The sequence below is a fragment of the Panulirus ornatus genome, chromosome 5 (genome assembly GCF_036320965.1).
Source record: "Panulirus ornatus isolate Po-2019 chromosome 5, ASM3632096v1, whole genome shotgun sequence".
NCBI classification, from domain to species: Eukaryota; Metazoa; Arthropoda; class Malacostraca; order Decapoda; family Palinuridae; genus Panulirus; species Panulirus ornatus.
In genome coordinates, this window is record NC_092228.1 from 1,490,457 (window position 1) to 1,512,079 (window position 21,623).

General features: G+C 38.7%; 1 protein-coding gene across 1 annotated transcript in view; it reads right to left on the reverse strand.

Moving 5' to 3' along the window:
• Positions 1-776: 776 nt before the first annotated feature.
• Positions 777-21,623, reverse strand: part of LOC139747063 (uncharacterized) — a 38,373-nt gene continuing 17,526 nt past the window's right edge. Inside the window, exons 6-12 of the mRNA XM_071658853.1 lie at positions 21,214-21,323; positions 16,742-16,778; positions 9,823-9,966; positions 8,308-8,399; positions 6,151-6,328; positions 4,134-4,217; positions 777-1,947 (exon numbers count right to left, since the gene is read on the reverse strand). Coding sequence (XP_071514954.1) covers positions 1,027-1,947; positions 4,134-4,217; positions 6,151-6,328; positions 8,308-8,399; positions 9,823-9,966; positions 16,742-16,778; positions 21,214-21,323 — 1,566 coding nt within the window. The 3' untranslated portion in view covers positions 777-1,026. The remainder of the gene's footprint in view (positions 1,948-4,133; positions 4,218-6,150; positions 6,329-8,307; positions 8,400-9,822; positions 9,967-16,741; positions 16,779-21,213; positions 21,324-21,623) is intronic.

The window sequence follows — 21,623 nt, forward strand, 5'->3', positions numbered from 1 at the left end:
ATACATGAGAGTGCAAATGGCAGAAATTGAAACCATTGAAGAAGTGATTCGCAGGGTGGGTGAGGAGGTAAAGGTTTGGGGAACAATGAGGAAAATGTGGAAAGAGAAGTCGTTATCTGGGAGGGCAAAAATGGTTATATTTGAAGGGGTGGTAGTTTAAACAATGCTATACAGATGCGAGGCATGGGCTATATAGATGAAAATGATTGTAGAAGGTTAGATGTGTTAGAAATGAAATGTTTGAGGACAATATTGTGTAAGTCAGGTTGATCAAGTATATAGTAAAAGGATAAGAGAGACTTGTGGTAATAAGAATATGAGTGGGAGAACTGAAGAGGTTGTGCTGAAATGGTTTGTATATATGGAGAGACTAAGGAGGGATTAACAGAAAGAATATATGTGTCAGAAGTGGAGAAAAGGAGAAAGGGGAACACCAAATGGAAGGAAGGAGTGAAAAAGATTTTGAGTGCTCTGGGCCTAAACATGCCGAAGGGTGAACAGCACGCTTTGGATAGAGAGAAGTGAGCACTGTGGTAAATGGGCTGACACGCTGTTAATTGCCTGAATCTAGCTAATGCAGGAAATGGCAAAAAAGAATGAGAAAAAAAATAATAATAATTATAATGGTTTCAGTGCACAATGCATGACAACTAGGGAATGAATATGAGAGAATGAGGCCACTCCTTCAACTGTTCCTGATCCTACCTCACTAGTGAAAGAAATAGCAAAAATGAGACTGATCTAGTAAAATAAAATTAATAATAATATAAACACCATTTCTTGTAAAAATTACACACAAATGAAAAGCAACAATATAATCAGCTGTATTTTCATCCTCTTTCATATAAAACCTGGCATGCTACTCTCAAGAACTTACTACAATATTGAAAGCACTTATGAGAGTAATAATCATTTCCAAAGAAATTCATGTCACCACCACTTTACCAAACATAACTCCTATTTGACATATTTGCATTTACTATGTGCTTTACTTTCTGAAAAAGGGAAGTCATCTACCAAAGGATATCATTTAACAGGATAACATTCTTGAAAAATATCACGTCTGAAGACACCTCTCAAAAACATCCGATGTTTACCCAAAAATGTTTTGCGTTCCTCTTTCTTCAAATCTGCAACATCTGTCAAGATCATTGTTGAAATATGAATATCCAGCATTTCAAAAAAGTTTTTGCATACTATTCTGTCTGTGGGATTAAGTCTTTTGTAGCTACTTTTCCAACTTTTAAGATGTTTTATCTTTGATTTTAAACTGAGAGTGGGCTTGATATCTGAAAGCTTTTGAAACATAGTCCTAAAACAATCTGGTGCACTGGAAGGTATTGTTTCCTTTGTAATGAAAGGCTCTATTATCCTTGAACAAGGCAAAAATCTTTCCTTTTTATCAGGACACATGTCTTCCTCTTTAACCTGAGATAATTCTTCATTTGCAACTGCAAACACCTCTTTCTCCTCACAAGCAGTTGATTTTTCTTTACTGACTGGAATTTCTTTCTCTTCATTAACAGAAATCTTTTCCATCACAATGGAAGATGAATGTTTTTCTTTACAGACTGAAACGTTTTTCTCATCAACAGTAAACACATTTTTCCTCACAATGACAGATGATTGTTTTTCTTTGCAAAATGGAACATTATTCTTTGCATTAGCAGACACCTTTTCCTTGACAGCAGATGACTGTTTTTCTCTACAGACTGTAACTTTTTTCTTTGCATCAGCAGACACCTTTCTCTTCACACTGGCAGATGATTTTTCTTCCTTAATATCTGGAGCTTCATTCTCTGCCACTCCAGACACCTTTTTCTTCCTTGTAAATACTGATTCTCTTTCTAAGGGCAGAGATACATCTACTGGCATTACTTCCTTTACAGGCAGATTTTCAGTTACTAAAGTCTTTTTCTCTGATTCAGATAACACTAACCTTTTACCCTGGAGGTGGAAAATTATGAATTACTAAATACTCATACATCACTGAGATAATCCGAGCAAGGGAAAAGAATGGATGGAGAAGAATGAACGAGTGAGTGAGTATGACTTGTATGAAACGAGTGGAAGGTGAGAAGAGGTATAAAGTAGAAGGGTAGGGTAAGGTACTGGGAAACCAAATCAGATTAGAGAAAACATGGTTTTGAAAATGTAGAGTAAAACCATTCTTTAATAGGGATTGGGAGGACATCATGGAAAAATGAGAGGGCACACATGAAGACTTATTAAACCCAGGAAAAGACCCATGAAATTAAAAAGCTAATGAAATACTAATGACAAATACTTGGTTTAAATAGACAGAGAAGGAAAAAGGTATTCCAGGCATGCTTTCAAAAATTCTTATTACTGGAACTTGTTAATGAGAGGCAAAAGATGTTGCCATATAATTCCACAACACTGCACAATATATCTCTTACTCACTCATAAAAGGAGGATCAATATACATCTGCCCCTCACCATTGTAAATTGTCTTTATAGCCAGTACACTATTATCAATCTTATATGTGTTCATGCTGGTCATCAAATGTAATCATTGGCAAACTAATACTTCCAAGGCTATATGAAATATACGCTGTTCCAACCACATTGGTATATAGACCTATATATCCATATTTCTGATAAATGTTCCCTCTGAAAACTCCCTGAAAGGGGTGGCCATATCAAAAGTGTCTCCTTTAACTGGTGAACTCCAGTGCTACTTCTCAGCTTATAGTGCCTCACCCTGAATAGGCAACTGACAGTGGGCAACTCTAGCACAGTGTTTTCAGAGGCCCCTACTTCTACTTCTACCTGATGTTCCTACCGTCTAATTCTACCTAATTTTCCTGCCAAATGTTCCTACCTACTACTTCAACCCTACATTTCAACCTAATGTTCCTTTCTACTATTTCAATATCAAGTCTACCGTCTCACTGTTTACATAACACAATATAATAAATATACACATGACAGAAACTGAGTGTGAATGCATGTGGCCTTTTTGTCTGTTTTCCTGGTGCTGAAGCATGGGGTAGTGATGCTGTTTCCAGTGGGGCAGGGTAGTGCAAGAAATGGATGAAGGCAAGCGAGTATGAATATGCATATGTGTATATATGTGTATATATGGATAGAGTTGTGCGGAGGAGGGTGGATGTGCTGGAAATGAGATGTTTGAGGACAATATGTGGTGTGAGGTGGTTTGATCGAGTAAGTAATAATAGGGTAAGAGAGATGTGTGGTAATAAAAAGAGTGTGGTTGAGAGAGCAAAAGAGGGTGTTTTGAAATGGTTTGGTCACATGGAGAGAATGAGTGAGGAAAGATTGACCATGAGGATATAAGTGTCAGAGGTGGAGGGAACGAGGAAAAGTGGGAGACCAAACTGGAGGTGGAAAGATGGGGTGAAAAAGATTTTGAGTGATCGGGGCCTGAACATGCAAGAGGGTGAAAGGCGTGCAAGGAATAGAGTGAATTGGAACGATGTGGTATACCAGGGTCAACATGCTGTCAATGGATTGAACCAGGGCATGTGAAGTGTCTGGGGTAAACCAGGGAAAGTTCTGTGGGGCCTGGATGTGGAAAGGGAGCTGTGGTTTCGGTGCATTATGACATGACAGCTAGAGACTGAGTGTAAACGAATGTGGCCTTTGTTGTCTTTTCCTAGCGCTACCTTGCGCACATGAGGGGGGAGGGGGTAGTTATTTCATGTGTGGTGGGGTGGCGATGGGAATGAATAAAGGCAGACAGTATGAATTATGTACATGCGTATATATGTAAATGTCTGTGTGTGTGCATATATGTATACGTTGAGATGTATAGGTATGTATATGTGTGTGTGTGGACGTGTATGTATACACAGTGTATGTGGGTGGGTTGGGCCATTTCTTTCATCTGTTTCCTTGCGCTACCTCGCTAATGCGGGAGACAGCGACAAAGCAAAATAAATAAACAAATATATATATAGTATATATGTCTGTGTATGTATATGTGTATATGTTTATATGTATATGCATGTATATGAGCATGTATTGGCATTTATGCATATATGTGTGTATATGAGTGGCTGGGCCATTCTTTAACTGTTTCCTGGCACTACCTCGCTGATGCGGGAAACAGTGATTAGGTATAATGATAACAAAAAACAAAGACATACCAGGAACTTTTCAGCAAGAGTGTGCACCACAGCATTTTGACTTTGCCACCATGATGTAAACTCTTTGGTGTATGCAGCTACCATCTGTAAGTGAACATCATATAAGCAATGGGATATACAACAAATATAAAATCCATTTGGGTTAAGCACAGGGCCTCAAGTCCATAGAAAACTCAAACTTTTTTAACACATAATTTCATTATGTACTCAGTGTAGCTGAGTCCTGTGTAAGCTGAGAACAGTGACTGTAAAAATACATTAAACTCAATAAAATAGTAGTGATAAACATAGCTTCTAGAAGCTTTCCTCCCACACCATATATTTACCAAAACTTCCAAATGGCATCTCTCACAAACCCAGTACAATTTCTCCTGGTTCATAAATTCCGCAAGCAAATCCCTCTCTGTCCCAAATATTCCTCATGAAAATTTTTTCAGAGAAAACGCCTAATGAACATATCCTCTTTCAATGTTGAAGGCACAATGCTTCTGCCCAACCTGATGCTCTGCACATGACACCATCCTTTCATTCACTATTCTCCCACACATCTTACAATGTATATTCAACATACTAAATCCTCTGTACTTCAAGAATTCACTTTTGTTTTCCTTGCCTTTACATAATAGCAATATACCAGGCACTCTGCCAATTCTCAGGCAACTCAACCTGGGCCATACATACACTGAACAGCCTGACTAACCGATCAACATCCCTGAACTTTTTTCTTGAAAAATTCAACAGTGTTCCCATCCATTCCTGACACTTTCATTTTATGCAAGGCTTTCATCATCTTACTTTTCATTACACGATCAACCATAAGCCTCTCAATCTTCAAAACACCTCATCCCAAAAACAATGCATCTACATTAATTCATCCAATACATTATAAAGTCTTTCAAAATACTAATTCCATCTCTTTTTACCATTTTTTTTGCCTATTACCACTTCCTCACCTTTTCCCCCTTAGTGATGATCCGATGATCCTATTTGTTCTCTTATTCACATACAGTAGAAAAGTGAGGGGAGGACATGCTTCACACTACCTTTGTAGGCCAGAGTGAGGAGAGGGACAAGATGTATGCGAATTGGTATAAGGACTGCCTCCAATGCTGTTTGACACCGGGTGATTTTAGGGTCTAATTAAGTGATACTCATTGTAAAAGGTGCTGTTAATGAAGGTGCCATTTGCAAATTGTCACAGAAAAGGTGCTGTTAAAAATATTGTCATTCAAAAGTGCCTCGTTATTATCTGGGGTTTACACTAACTGATAAATCCTCTTTCCATAAATCTTCCAAAATACGTTATTTTCTTATCCTCCCTGAAACTTCAAGATAATCCCACCTCATCTACCATTTGTCTTATTCTTCAGCCAAGATGTAGGCACATGAGAAAGGGTAGTGAGTGATGAGATAAGGAAATTAATTGTATGCGAAACAGAGAGGAGCAGTGTATGGACAGTATCTGACAACCACTCCCTCTGGGAATTCCCACAAATGGGGTGGCCACAGCAAAAGAGTTCTTAAATACCTTCCTCAAATACCACTCCACGCATTCTTCCTCAACTCTCTCCTTCCATTACTCTTCCACTTTATTTCCCCAAGTCAAAAGAGGTCTTTCCTATGATAAACCAAGAGGCATCACTATGCTATGTTATGACAGGCTGATAGGTGTTATATGTTATTCAATGCCTAGCAGAGGCATATTTTCCAGTTTTTGTAAATTCTTAAACATTTTTCAGTATGTTTTTGAAGTTTTCTGGAATGAACTTTACAGCAAAATTTCGGGATAAGGTTTAAGATGCATTACATGACACAGTATTTCATGTGGTCAAGATGTTATACATTTCTACATTCTAAGCATGAGACTGACTTCAATGCAGTGCAAAAAAAACATGATCAAAGGGCTCTGAAAAGTATTTGACCATGAAAGCAATCCTATCAATCTCATATCTAATTCAATAGTGATATAATATATTCTGCACAAAGTAAATTGAATAATATAAAGAATATCACAAACCTTAATTCGTTTCTCCTTGTAAGCCAATCTCATATGATCAGGTAATTCTCCGAATTCCTTCAAGGCCTGAAACAGCCTATTAGGTCCATCTATATCATTATACTTCCCATTCTTTAAATTTTCCTCAAAATACAGATTGAGAGCTGAGACAGGAGGAAGCCAAGGCATCTCTAAAAACCTGATGATGAAAACACTGAAAGTCATGTTTGTGCTTTTTAAATTATTTTCCTACATAATCTTAAATGATTATTACATGCTGTATCACAGGTGAAAGCAACAAAGTTATCAGAGAGTTAATAATAAGAATCAAAGCAACAAAACAAACAAGGGTAAGTAAAAGAAAAGTGAGTTTTGAATAATGAAAACCTTTGTCTCTGAGGCAGTGTCTTGCAAATTATAATCTCCAGGGGTTAGGAGCCTCTGATTGCCCTACTTCAGGTGAGATTAATGCCTCTCACCCTTTCCAAACATCAGTTGCAGCAATAGATTGCTTCTGAACTCTCCCCTACACTCAGCAGTCACCACCTAGTGAAGATATTATTGTCCTCTTGTTTATCATGCAGCACCAGGCCAAGTACCTCATAATTCTTTGGAACATGGACATAACCATGATGGTGACTTCCATCAGTTGAGGCAAGGTTTTCCTAGTGAGGGGATAATACATCAGGAAGAAACAATTAGATTTGCCAGTAGGGCACCTCCTCAGAGAGAAAACGGCTTTTCATTCTTCAAAATAATTTTTTTCTCTCTTGGGTAAGTGTGTCCTGCGAGATATGAGAGTATAAAAGCATAGAGGCAGGGGTTAGAGAACAACTTCAAAAGCAACAGGAAGATGACCAAAAACATACCCAAAGATTATTGTGTGGTACATTATTGATCCTTCACCTCACAAGGGTGAGCCAAATGCCCACAGGACTGATCCTTGGCATCTAGATCAAAGTATGGTTGATAAAGTGTAGGGGAATGTGAAAGACTTCTGGGAAACCCCTCAAGGGAAAGCTTCCACAGAAATGCTAGCTTGGAAGTTCCTTCTGACAGGGCTTTGACAAATAGGCCAGGTTGGGCCAACAAACCAATCTTTTAATCAAAAATTAAATACTTCCTCGGAGAAAGATTCCAAATTTTTGATGCAAATAAAAAAATGGGGCTTCCCAGACAATTCAATGAAGATCTCAAGGTATTCTCCAAGATATCACACTGAATATAAGGCAAGCTCTTCAACAGCAGTCTTCATATAGCAACATAAAAGTAAGCAAAGCTAACGTGCTTTACATAAATCATGTTAACTTCACAGCTAGGGAGCTAAAATAAAATCCTTGGCTGCAACACCAAAATCTTTACCAACCCCACTTATGAGAACAGGTGCTCCTGGGGAAAACAATCATATCCAGTCCCAATTAGTCCCCATACATGATAATTCTAAAACCCCTAACACAGGTGTGAGCAATATATGACCTGCAGGCCATATGGTATGGCTGGGGGCCTTTAAGGGTGTCTTTAAACTTTAACTATATTCTTGTATAAATTGTTCCTTCTGCTGATTCTATTATACTGTACAAAGAGGAAAATTATTATTTCCAATATTTCCATCTCATTGTATCTTTTATGTCTGTATCATGTTGGGCTGAAAATCTTTGGCTAAGAATGAATCTTTAGTGAACACATACATTTATGGGTTATCGGACTCCCCCTGCCTGGGTAACAGTGCTAGTGAAAAGACACCTTTGGGTGAGGCTGTTTCTTTGTCTGTTGATGAAAGAGAGTACAAAGCAGTACAATCTTACAGAAGAACTTCTCAATCCAAAGGAGTCCATTCTTTCCCTGACATTGGAAGCTGAGCAGCCTTGAAGCTGCAGGAGCTCCTGGGAAAGGGGTCTTGGAGTTATACCAAGATCTTTTAAGGAAAAGGGTCCTTGGGCAATTATAAATACATAAATTACAATTGGAAAAAAATATGAATAATGTAGTTTTGTAGAACGGTCTTTTACAAGAAAGCATGCTGTAATTCATATGGGGTAAACCTGTATCTATCTGAAATTGGGAATTCAAAGAAACTGAAAACAAAAGACAACAAAAAAGCATAACAATGTTAACCTAAATAATAAATATATATCAACACTGGAAAATTCTACAACAAACTTAGGCTGCACCACTCACCTCAGGAGAATTTCACTTTCTTTTTTACTGGGCCCTCCTCTTATAGAATCATTCCAATGAGAATGACCCATATTACACACAGCAGCTTCTCGCTGAAAAACAACCATCATATAAGAAAACAAAACAATAGAAACATTACCACACCCACATATTTGGTTACTGCACCTAAAGAAGCACAAAGGACTAACAGAAAAGGTCCAATGGAGAGCAACAAAGATGGAACCAGAATCACGGGGCCTTAGACTTACCTATTCTGTTAGAAAGGTGAGGGGTGACCTGACACTACCCATATGTTTTTAAATATGTTACTGATGTAAACAGTTCTCTGAGAGGACATAATATGAAGATAAGCAAGAGAACTTTTGAGAAGGATGTGAAAGAGCACTTTTACTGCAAAGATATGGAATATGAAAATGGTCTAACACCATCAGATAAAGTAACAAACTGAAAATGTGACATTACCATACTCCATCTTCTTGTACATCATCTTTAGTGATGTATCATTTTCTAAAATACATCCCATAAACATTAACAGTTTAAAGCAATTGATATACTACTGGATCGACTGAAAATTCTATAATAATCTACGGTATCTTTTACTCCTGAAGGTACAGTACATTCGTCTAAAGACAATATATAATCTATTCAGGATATCTTTTATCATACATGCTCACTGCGTACCACATTAGTGAGGTAGCACCAGAAACATGAAGGAATGGTCTCAATTGCTCATTTCCAGCCTCTAGCTCTAGTATCTCTCAGTCTGTTACAGTAAAGCACTGCATCATTATGGCAAAGTCTACCTTCATCAATACACAGAAACATCAGTGCAGGACTGCATCATACTAGCTAAATCTATTTTCATCAATATAAAGAAACATTCCTTTCTCTATTTGTCAGCTATGAGGAGTCTAAATTAATGAAGCTTCTGTATCTAACATTCTAACATGTAACCTCTTTTTTTTACAATGCAATAAATATTTTGATTAACACAAATTTGGCTTGCATACCACTCTCTAGGATTACATCCTCCATGTAAATCAAGGGAAAGGAGCTGTATAAGTATACTAATCAGACTGCTATTAATCTCTTGTAAAAGCTCCTGTAATTCTCTATAAGTCATAAGCACAATGTTTTGGTCTCAACATTCATGAGCGAAAGAGGTTTCACAGTTTCCTTATGCATAAAATACAATGCAGTAGAGCATCATATGTCATAATAGCATAAATGGTTATGATTAATGATTTTTGTTGTAGTAAAACTTCATATAATGAGGAAAATCTGCATGCAAACAGAGCTTTTGGACTTTGTTCCAAGTTCTGCAGTTTAACTTTCTCCTCATTTATTACCTGCTATCTCCTGTGTGATATGAGGATGAGAGAGAGTCGGCATGAGGAATACATAATTACACATTCAATCAATGAATGCAAAGTAAAGATGGGAATTTTATATAAACATATGCACCAAGTTCATAGAAAAAACTAAATACACACAACTCTATGTGGTAATGCTTACAACTGTATTGTACAGATCCACAGCTGACCTATAAATATAGGGATATTTCTCCTTCACACTAAGAGTTTTATACTTCTCCATCTGTTCCTTCCTGAAATTGAGATTTCTTTCAGCCTTTACTGTGCAATGATAATTGTAGTATACCTGAAAAAAAAGTTGATCTATGTTAGACTGTATACATATATATATCATTTATCTATTATATTTAATTGCCATCTCCTGCGTTAGCAAGGTAGCACAAGAAAACACACAAAGAATGGCCCAACCCATCTGCGTTAGCAAGGTAGCGCAAGGAAACAGACAAAGAATGGCCCAACCCACCCACATACACATGTATATACATAAATGCCCACACACGCACATATTCATACCTATACATTTCAACGTTTACTTTTTTATTCATTTTGCTTTGTCGCTGTCTCCCGCGTTAGCGAGGTAGCGCAAGGAAACAGACGAAAGAATGGCCCAACCCACCCACATGCACATGTATGTGCATACACGTCCACACACGCAAATATACATACCTATACATCTTAACGTATACATATATATACACACACAGACATATACATATATACACATGTACATAATTCATACTGTCTGCCTTTATCCATTCCCATCGCCACCCTGCCACACATGAAATAACAACCCCCTCCCCCTCATGTGCGCGAGGTAGCACTAGGAAGACAACAAGGCCCCATTCGTTCACACACAGTCTCTAGCTGTCATGTAATAAAGCACCGAAACCACAGCTCCCTTTCCGCATCCAGGCCCCACAGAACTTTCCATGGCTTACCCCAGACGCTTCACATGCCCTGGTTCAATCCATTGACAACACGTCGACCCTGGTATAGCACATTGTTCCAATTCACTCTATTCCTTGCACATTTCAACGTATACATACATATACATATATACATGTACATAATCATACTTACTGCCTTCACCCATTCCCCCCCCCTCCCATGAAGGGCAGCACTAGGAATGTATGAACTAAAAGTCAAAGAAGAAAGATCATGAGAGGCAAGTGTTTTGGGAGCAGCTAAATGAGTGTGTTAGCGGTTTTGATGCACGAGACCGGGTTATAGTGATGGGTGATTTGAATGCAAAGGTGAGTAATGTGGCAGTTGAGGGAATAATTGGTATGCATGGGGTGTTCAGTGTTGTAAATGGAAATGGTGAAGAGCTTGTAGATTTATGTGCTGAAAAAGGACTGATGATTGGGAATACCTGGTTTAAAAAGCGAGATATACATAAGTATACTTATGTAAGTAGGAGAGATGGCCAGAGAGCGTTATTGGATTACGTGTTAATTGACAGGCGTGCGAAAGAGAGACTTTTGGATGTTAATGTGCTGAGAGGTGCAACTGGAGGGATGTCTGATCATTATCTTGTGGAGGCTAAGGTGAAGATTAGTATGGGTTTTCAGAAAAGAGGAGTGAATGTTGGGGTGAAGAAGGTGGTGAGAGTAAGTGAGCTTGGGAAGGAGACCTGTGTGGGGAAGTACCAGGAGAGACTGTGTACAGAATGGAAAAAGGTGAGAACAATGGAAGTAAGGGGAGTGGGGGAGGAATGGGATGTATTTAGGGAATCAGTGATGGATTGCGCAAAAGATGCTTGTGGCATGAGAAGAGTGGGAGGTGGGCTGTTTAGAAAGGGTAGTGAGTGGTGGGATGAAGAAGTAAGAGTATTAGTGAAAGAGAAGAGAGAGGCATTTGGACGATTTTTGCAGGGAAAAAATGCAATTGAGTGGGAGAAGTATAAAAGAAAGAGACAGGAGGTCAAGAGAAAGGTGCAAGAGGTGAAAAAAAGGGCAAATGAGAGTTGGGGTGAGAGACTATCAGTAAATTTTAGGGAAAATAAAAAGATGTTCTGGAAGGAGGTAAATAGGGTGCGTAAGACAAGGGAGCAAATGGGAACTTCAGTGAAGGGCGTAAATGGGGAGGTGATAACAAGTAGCGGTGATGTGAGAAGGAGATGGAATGAGTATTTTGAAGGTTTGTTGAATGTGTCTGATGACAGAGTGGCAGATATAGGGTGTTTTGGTCGAGGTGGTGTGCAAAGTGAGAGGGTTAGGGAAAATGATTTGGTAAACAGAGAAGAGGTAGTAAAAGCTTTGCGGAAGATGAAAGCCGGCAAGGCAGCAGGTTTGGATGGTATTGCAGTGGAATTTATTAAGAAAGGGGGTGACTGTATTGTTGACTGGTTGGTAAGGTTATTTAATGTATGTATGACTCATGGTGAGGTGCCTGAGGATTGGCGGAATGCGTGCATAGTGCCATTGTACAAAGGCAAAGGGGATAAGAGTGAGTGCTCAAATTACAGAGGTATAAGTTTGTTGAGTATTCCTGGCAAATTATATGGGAGGGTATTGATTGAGAGGGTGAAGGCATGTACAGAGCATCAGATTGGGGAAGAGCAGTGCGGTTTCAGAAGTGGTAGAGGATGTGTGGATCAGGTGTTTGCTTTGAAGAATGTATGTGAGAAATACTTAGAAAAGCAAATGGATTTGTATGTAGCATTTATGGATCTGGAGAAGGCATATGATAGAGTTGATAGAGATGCTCTGTGGAAGGTATTAAGAATATATGGTGTGGGAGGCAAGTTGTTAGAAGCAGTGAAAAGTTTTTATCGAGGATGTAAGGCATGTGTACGTGTAGGAAGAGAGGAAAGTGATTGGTTCTCAGTGAATGTAGGTTTGCGGCAGGGGTGTGTGATGTCTCCATGGTTGTTTAATTTGTTTATGGATGGGGTTGTAAGGGAGGTAAATGCAAGAGTCCTGGAAAGAGGGGCAAGTATGAAGTCTGTTGGGGATGAGAGAGCTTGGGAAGTGAGTCAGTTGTTGTTCGCTGATGATACAGCGCTGGTGGCTGATTCATGTGAGAAACTGCAGAAGCTGGTGACTGAGTTTGGTAAAGTGTGTGGAAGAAGAAAGTTGAGAGTAAATGTGAATAAGAGCAAGGTTATTAGGTACAGTAGGGGTGAGGGTCAAGTCAATTGGGAGGTGAGTTTGAATGGAGAAAAACTGGAGGAAGTGAAGTGTTTTAGATATCTGGGAGTGGATCTGTCAGCGGATGGAACCATGGAAGCGGAAGTGGATCATAGGGTGGGGGAGGGGGCGAAAATTTTGGGAGCCTTGAAAAATGTGTGGAAGTCGAGAACACTATCTCGGAAAGCAAAAATGGGTATGTTTGAGGGAATAGTGGTTCCAACAATGTTGTATGGTTGCGAGGCGTGGGCTATGGATAGAGATGTGCGCAGGAGGATGGATGTGCTGGAAATGAGATGTTTGAGGACAATGTGTGGTGTGAGGTGGTTTGATCGAGTAAGTAACGTAAGGGTAAGAGAGATGTGTGGAAATAAAAAGAGCGTGGTTGAGAGAGCAGAAGAGGGTGTTTTGAAATGGTTTGGGCACATGGAGAGAATGAGTGAGGAGAGATTGACCAAGAGGATATATGTGTCGGAGGTGGAGGGAACGAGGAGAAGAGGGAGACCAAATTGGAGGTGGAAAGATGGAGTGAAAAAGATTTTGTGTGATCGGGGCCTGAACATGCAGGAGGGTGAAAGGAGGGCAAGAAATAGAGTGAATTGGAGTCATGTGGTATACAGGGGTTGACGTGCTGTCAGTGGATTGAAGCAAGGCATGTGAAGCGTCTGGGGTAAACCATGGAAAGCTGTGTAGGTATGTATATTTGCGTGTGTGGACGTGTGTATGTACATGTGTATGGGGGGGGGGGGGTTGGGCCATTTCTTTTGTCTGTTTCCTTGCGCTACCTCGCAAACGCGGGAGACAGCGAGAAAGTATAAAAAAAAAAAAAAAAAAAAAAAAAAAAAAGTCAAAGGTATAAATGAATCAATATTTTCTTTTGTTCAGAAAGAAACAATATATGTTATGAGAACAGGTAATAAATATAATGGGAATAAAAGATTAAGAGAGTGAAATACTGCATGGTAAATCCCTCAAAACACTGAAAAAGAGGATGTGCTCAAGGAGGGGAGCTAGGCGATACATGTATACAAAGTTATGTGTGAAAGCAAAAACAGAAAACAGTATGCCACAATTATGAATGGATGCCCTGAAAGTGCCACCACATAAAGTGAAAATACAGAATGCAAAAAGACTGAGCAAAATTGGCTCATTGTACAGTGAGAATGGTAGTATGGCAAGGAAGAATGGTTATGGATACATTAACCTATAAAGCACTGGTAAAATAGACTGTATGAAGTCCTTACTTAACTGTCTTCTGTGAAAGTTTCATTCTCAATAATCATTTTACCAAACTTTTAAGGAAGAAGCAAAGTTCATGAACACAATGCAGCATGCTTCCATGAGGCCCAACACATATGAAAAGGTTCTTTTAGCCTGAATGATGCTACTGGTACCTTTTCCTTCCTGAATATCCAATCCTCAGTAACAAAATCATTGGGCACTGCTGGATAATCAAGAAAATTTACAATATCTTATAATTGTGCAGAACATGTATGCTAAATTTTCATAATAGAAGTACTGCATTGGAACAAAGTTACACTAAAAGAACTAAATCTAAAACTTGGTTAGATACTGTAGTGACAGACACCCATCATATGTCTAAAATGTGTTCCAGGGAAATGCAATGGCTGCTCACTCCTGACAAGCACTCCTTTGTACCCCACTTTTTAGTAGGTATATACATATCTGTTTGAGGACCTCCATATCAAATGTTTATCTAAATGGCCTACCCCTGATGTCAAATTTGTACTTCCCCATTCTGATAATGCTTTTTCACCATTAAATGACCGAGCTCTGGAAATTTAGGAGGGTTCCTAGGATGAAGGTTTATCTAGTGCTTGATTTGGAATATGTGAAGGATCATGTGGTAGGACAAAATGGAATAAAGAAAGAAACAAGTGGGTGCATGGAAGATTTGGTAAGGCAGGAAATGCAAAGGGAATAATCTGTGGAGTGGTAGAACGGATGAAACATAATACTTTGAGGTGATTTGGGCACATGGAAAGAAGACAAGACAGGATGTTTACAAGGAAAGTGTATGATATAATGACTAAAGGACCAGTGTGAAAGGAAGAACACCTCTAACACATGGGGAAATAGAGTGGTAGAGTACCTGGACAGAGAGAAATGGTAGAAAAATGCAGAGAATGGTGTATGCGAGGGAGCCATGTAATTACTGGGATAAGTGAAGACTCTTCTGCTTTGGCCACCGCTTGATAGGAAATCCCAAAGGGAACAGGCATCACAGGTATACAGACAGACAGAAAGACACACATGAGGGATCAGAGCAGGTAAAGAACCCAGTGCTTGATCATGAAAGTGCAGGATGAGGACTCAAAGAGAGGGATTAGAAGTACAGAATCCAAAAAGCAATAACAAGTATATTATGTGGAAATGATCAAGTTTTTGACAGAATTTATTGGGAAAGGGAGTTTTATAACAAGAGTACAAACTAGTGGTACTAGTTTCTGTAAAATGTGTGACAGAGGAGGAGGATCAATAGGATGTGAGGTATAATATGACAGGAAATGTGATAACGTGAAAGAGCTCTGTGATGTACTATGGAGGAGATATAAAAGGCACTGCAGCCACCCAGCAAATGAAAAATATATGAAAGAAAGGAAGGAGTACTGCAAAGTTGAGGTAGGAGGAAGAGAGATTTTCAAAAGAACAATCCAAAAGTTCATCAGATGCAAGGTTAATGGAATAAAAGGGAAAAATTTTTGACTAGCAATACCATTTCAGGGGAAAGGTCAGGCATGATCGATCAATCTTCTAGACTTCAATGACAAGGTAAGCTCCATCTTAGATCAAAGAAAGGAATGGGCAAACTATATGTCATTGGATTATCAGAGAGCCTTTGACACTATGCCTCATCAGAGGATGATAAGAAGCTAATATTATTGGAAGAAATAAGGTGCAGAATACTTCAGAGAACAGATCATCTTTGTAGAAGGGAACAAAGAACACAGGTAAAAGGAACATCCTCAAAATGGGATGGTGTGATAAATGGCATGGTGCAGGACTTCGTCTTGGGCTAACTGCTAATATTGATGTATGCAAATGACTTGCCTTCTGAACCGAAGTCCTACCAAACCATGTCTGTGGATGATGTCAAAATAAGAAAAGATGATCACTTCAGCTTAAAGGAGACCTAGACAAACTCTAAAGCTGGCAAGCAAATGGATGATCAGATTTAATCCAAGTTAGAGCAAGATAATGAGAGTAGGACACGAAATACAAAACAGGAATCTAACAGGTGGAAGAGACCTAGTGGCTGTCATTACACTTAATCTGTCACTAGGGATATTCATAAAGAGAAATGTAAAAACGGTGAAGTGTTTGCTTGCAAACTTTATAATCACATTCAAGGATGTGGCTAAAGACATCTTCGTAAACTACCCGAAACATACATAACATCAATATTGGTCTATTTTCTACAAGTGCAGTTACTGCACCTAAAGAAGCAAAAACATCTCAATGAGAAGGTACAGAGAGGAGCAACTATGATGGTACACAATTAAGAAAACTAAGTGCTACATAACCATCTACTATGGAGGGTTGGAGAGAGAATGGGGATCTGATAACAGTTTATAGGTTTCCAAATCAGATGGATAACAATGACAATGAACAGTTCTTCAAGAGAGGCAGTACCAGAGTAACCATATGCCATGACAATAAGCTAGAAAAAAATACACGTAAAAAAAGGATGTACTGGTTCAGTGTCGGGGTAGTGGAAGGATGAAAGAAACTGACCATGGACACTGTGAATGCAAGTAGTTTAATAGGTTACCTGATGGCAAAGAAAATTCATGAGATGGGCACCATGAGTGGAAAATTTTATCCCAGTGACTGTGCAAGTAGATAATTACAAATGGGTAATTACTGTATTCTTTAAAATTAATATTCAACAAAAAAAATAAAGTTTACCTCAAATGGTGTCATGACTTGACGTTTTTTCTCACATCTGAAATAAGAAAATTATTTATCAAAATCTGTAAACTTTATCAAAGACATTACAACATGAGAAATGTGAAAGACTTAATGTGAAAGCCAAATCTGTCAAATACAGGGACAACTTAATTATTTTTTTTTACAAAAGGAGGAACAGAGAAGGGGACCAACTGAGGATTTTCCCTCTTAGGCTCAGTCCTCTTTTCTTAATGCTACCTCGCTAATGCAGGAAATGGTGAATATGTATGAAAAAAATATGATAATTTAACCACCTAGAAGTACATGAAACACTTACTTCCCAAATGTGAATAAAATTTGATTATCCACAGGTTTGAATTCAGTGAGGCATGCTCTGCATAGACTAGAATAACACCAGTCAGGTACCTCTTGGCATTACATTCCCATCTGCTACCCTCACTAATGCTTTCACTTGTTCTCTTGCTCTCATCACACTATTCACCTACTTCAAAATCATTTTCTAATTCTCAATGAAGTTTGCTGATCCTCTGTCATCCTATCTATTATTTGCCCTCTTTTTCAGCCCTTGTAACTTCCTCTTGACCTCCTGCCACTCCTACCTTTCTATCAATATACATCTCTGATATCCATTTCCCCAGAAAACTTCCATCATGGAGATGGCCAAGGCAAAATAATGTCCACTAATCCATCCTTACATGCCTCCCTCACATAAACCATTCCATGCATTCTTCCACCAATGCTCTCACTCTAGTACTCTTCCACTATATTTGATGTTACAGGCAGCCTTCCTCATATACCAACCTCCTAAATCATACTATTATACACTCTCCTTGTAATCAACCATCTTGCATTCTTCCCACATGTCAAAACCATCTCAAAGTACTATGTTTCACCCACATTACTACTCGACAATTCATTCCCTTTGCATTTCTTGCCACACCAAATCTCTCATACATCCCCCCTCAAACCCAAGCTTTTTTTTTCTTCATTTTATCTAGTCATACCATAAGCTCCTTTCAAATAGTTCATATCTACAGCCTGGACTCTTGGCCTATGCAACTCATTTCATGTCCATGTTTCAGCTGCATATGTCAGGGTCAGGAGGATTATGCTGTCCCTTAATCCTTTCTTCACTTCCATACTTACACCTCTAACCTTCATTTTCCTATTAGGGGACCCAGTAACCCTTCTACCCTGTACTGCTCACTCCCTTATCTCTCCTATATCACCAGGTTTACCTAAGATAGCTCCCAAATACTTAAATTATGTCACCTCTTCTGATCTTTCTCCTCCTATAATCTTTATCACCTATTAGCGTACTTTCTTCTCACTCTGCAGGACTTTGCAAAATCTATACTTTTATGTTGTTTCCATTCAAACACCATTACTTTACTTTTACTCACATTTACCTTCAATCACCTCCACTTACATAATTCATAAAACATGTTTATAATCTTCTGCAACTCCTCACCACTCTCAGCATACAACACAGTATCATCTGCAGATGGGCTTGTCACTAGCTACCATACCTCACCATTACACTCAACCTCTGCATACATCATCCCTAGTTTTCCTTTCATCTCTCTTATCAGTACATCCAGACATATGTTCAAAACCTACATTGACATCAAACAGCCCTGTCTCATACATATGTATACTGGAACTTTGCTTAACTCTTCATCTACTCTTACACATGCCACTTCCTCACCCACAAATCCCAAACACTTGCACTCCTTCCATTTCAGTAATGCTCATACATTTCTCTTGTCTCTAACAACTCAACTAACTCATCCTACAGCTCACTACCCTTACAGGCCTACATCCCATCCTCCACACGCCACATATGTAATCAATGCTTCCCTAAATAACTCCCATCCCTAAATATCTTCCGTATCTTACCCTCTCACTTTGCTTCATTTATTCTCACATTTTGCCATTCTTCATGTCCTGATATCTCATTACATAAGCTTCTTATTCTTGCTCATTCACTTGCATTACACTCTTCCTATCCATTTAATTTCTTCTTTTCCTGAAGTCTCTATAGTTTTCATCATTACCTCCATTACGAAAAGATCAGGCATCCCAACAGCTGCTTCTCGCAGCACGTTTACATGATCCAATCATGCTTGCTTGCCATTATCCTCATTCATCCATGTATACAGGGAACTCTTGAATTACATGTGTTTGATCAAAACCATTTTCAGAATAAGGTGCATGGTCCTCTTACACCCTTTCTTTAATTACATGGACTTATGTTGGAATAACACTACCATCACTGGGTTAGCATGCATTGGTATGGTGTTACCAGCGCCATACAAGATTCATGCGTCTACATGACATAGGTGTGCAGCTTCACGCTTTGCAGTCCTTAGTGCATATATACTGTCTATGGTCACAAAGTGCTACAGTATTTTATGCTTCAGTATACTGTATACTGCATGTGTCTTTCCCCTTGCATCATGCCATCAAAAAGTCTTTTAACTTCTCCTGGTGTCAGTGCTTTTCAAAAGTGTAAGGCCATCACCATTTGAGGTTACGATGGTTGTGCTCAAATCTTATGAGAGGTGAATGAACAGATGATGTTAAGCATGTCCTTGGACTTAGTTAACCTACTTTATGTACTATTTGTGATAGTGCAGACAAATTCAAGAAGCATGCCAAGAGTGGAACATTAACCAGAGCATTTAAGACCTTGTATTCCTGAAGTTTGATCACAGAGAGATTGGAATACACGATGAACATGTGGATCAAACAAAGAACTCATGAAAATGTTGCTATTAGCAAGCTTGTGATACAAGCAGAGGTCATGAGTATATATGATAACATGACAGTGGAAGAAGCAGCCACAGCATTTCCAGCAAGTTCTAGTTGGTTCATGAATTTTAAGAAACATTGCAATTATTGCAACATAAAGATGGAAAGGAAAAAGAAATGAAAAGGTTTATGAGAGATGTGGTATGGCAGAGAATGCAAAGAGAGTGAAGTGTGGAGTGATAGAATGGGTGAAACGTAATACTTTGAGGGGGTTTTGGCATATGGGAAAATGCAAGACTGGGAGTTTACAATGAGGGTGTAAGATAATACAATTAAAGGGGTTGGTGTGACACGAAGATCATGTGACATAGGCAAACAGGGTGGAGGAATACTGGAGGGAGAGAAATAGTGGAAGAATGCAAGTAATGGTGTATGCAAGGGAGGATTGTAAGGACACAGATAACTGAATACTCTTTTGCCATGGCCACCCCTTGATGTGAGTTCCCGGAAGGAATGGTTGTCAGAGATATAAATAGGTACACAGAATCACATTTACTCTCAACTTTCTCTTTTCACATACTTTCCCAGACTCAGATACCAACTTCTGCAATTTCTCAATCGAATCTGTTACCAGTACCGATTCATCAGCAACCAACAATTGATTCACTTTCCAGGTCCCACCACCCCATGCATACTGCATACCTGCCCCTATTTCAAAGATCTTTGCATTTGCCTCACTCACCAACACATCCATAAACAATTCAAAAGTCATAGAAACATGACACACATCTGCCAAAGACTCTCCTTCCCTCCTCCCTACCTTCTTACACACTTGCTTTACTCCCACACCATACATTCATACGACCCTGCACAGGGTATTTCTATCCACCCAATCATATGCTTTCTCCAAATCCATAAATGACTCATACAAATCCTTATGTCTCTCCAAGTAATTCACACACATTCTTTAAAGGAAACACTTAATCTGAACATCCTCTACCACTCCTGAAACCATATTGTTCCTCCCCAGTCTGATGCTTCCATACAACTTTCCAGCTCCACTCAACAAACTTATACCTACGTAATATGAACACTTACCTTTGAACCCCTTGCCTTTACATAATGGCACTACACATGCATTCTGCTAATCCTCAGGTACCTCACCATGATCCACTAATACACTTAAAAGTCTAAAAAAATCAGTCAGTAACATAGACATACTCTTTATTAAGAAATTCAACTGTAGTACCATCCAATCCAGCTGCTTTGTCCTAATATCCTTAAATTTTCATTACTCTTCTTTGCTGAGTTTCCTACTGAGTCCTCAGGTTTTAAGTGAAAGTGACTAACAATGTTTTGCAATTTCAAAACCAACTAAGGAATTAAACTTTATAAATGGTGCCTACTTCAGATGAAGTAACCAAATAATAGAGGGCAACTGCAATGCTTGTAAAACAGAGCTTCATAATTTGAAGCAAACCATTAAGTGAGCTAGTGTATGAATGTAAATCAACAAAATGAAGCCAAAGGAAGAAAAGATAAAATGAAAAGAGCAATCCCCAATCCAATGATCCTTTTCTTTCAATGGTAACCAAAGTCAAGTTTTTTATCACAAACAAATTATCAGGTGCTACCAATAAACAACTTTTGAGATTATTCTATATCACAACAACCTTCTTTGGGCAGAAAACCTAGAAAGATAAGACAAAACTTACCCTGGAACAATCACATTCATTCTTGCTACAATGGCCTCTTCAATATACTTGTACTTCTCTTTTTTTGGAGTTTTCTTCCAAGCCTCTGCACAACTTTCAAATATCTTGCTCTTTAACAGGAAATAAATATTGATAAATTAACCATAATAAAACTAAATTTCAAACTGAAAAAGTACTTATCACATATTAAATCAATACTACATATCTTTCTATATCAATTATAATTACATAATTTACTCCAATCCCTGGTTAATGCACACTTTCACCTAAAAAATGGCATCAGACAGATGACAAATATTCTTTGGTGTATATTCATATTTTATTATTCATTTCATTATACTTTGTCGCTGTCTCCTACGTTAGCGAGGTAGCACAAGGAAACAGACGAAAGAATGGCCCAAACCACACAC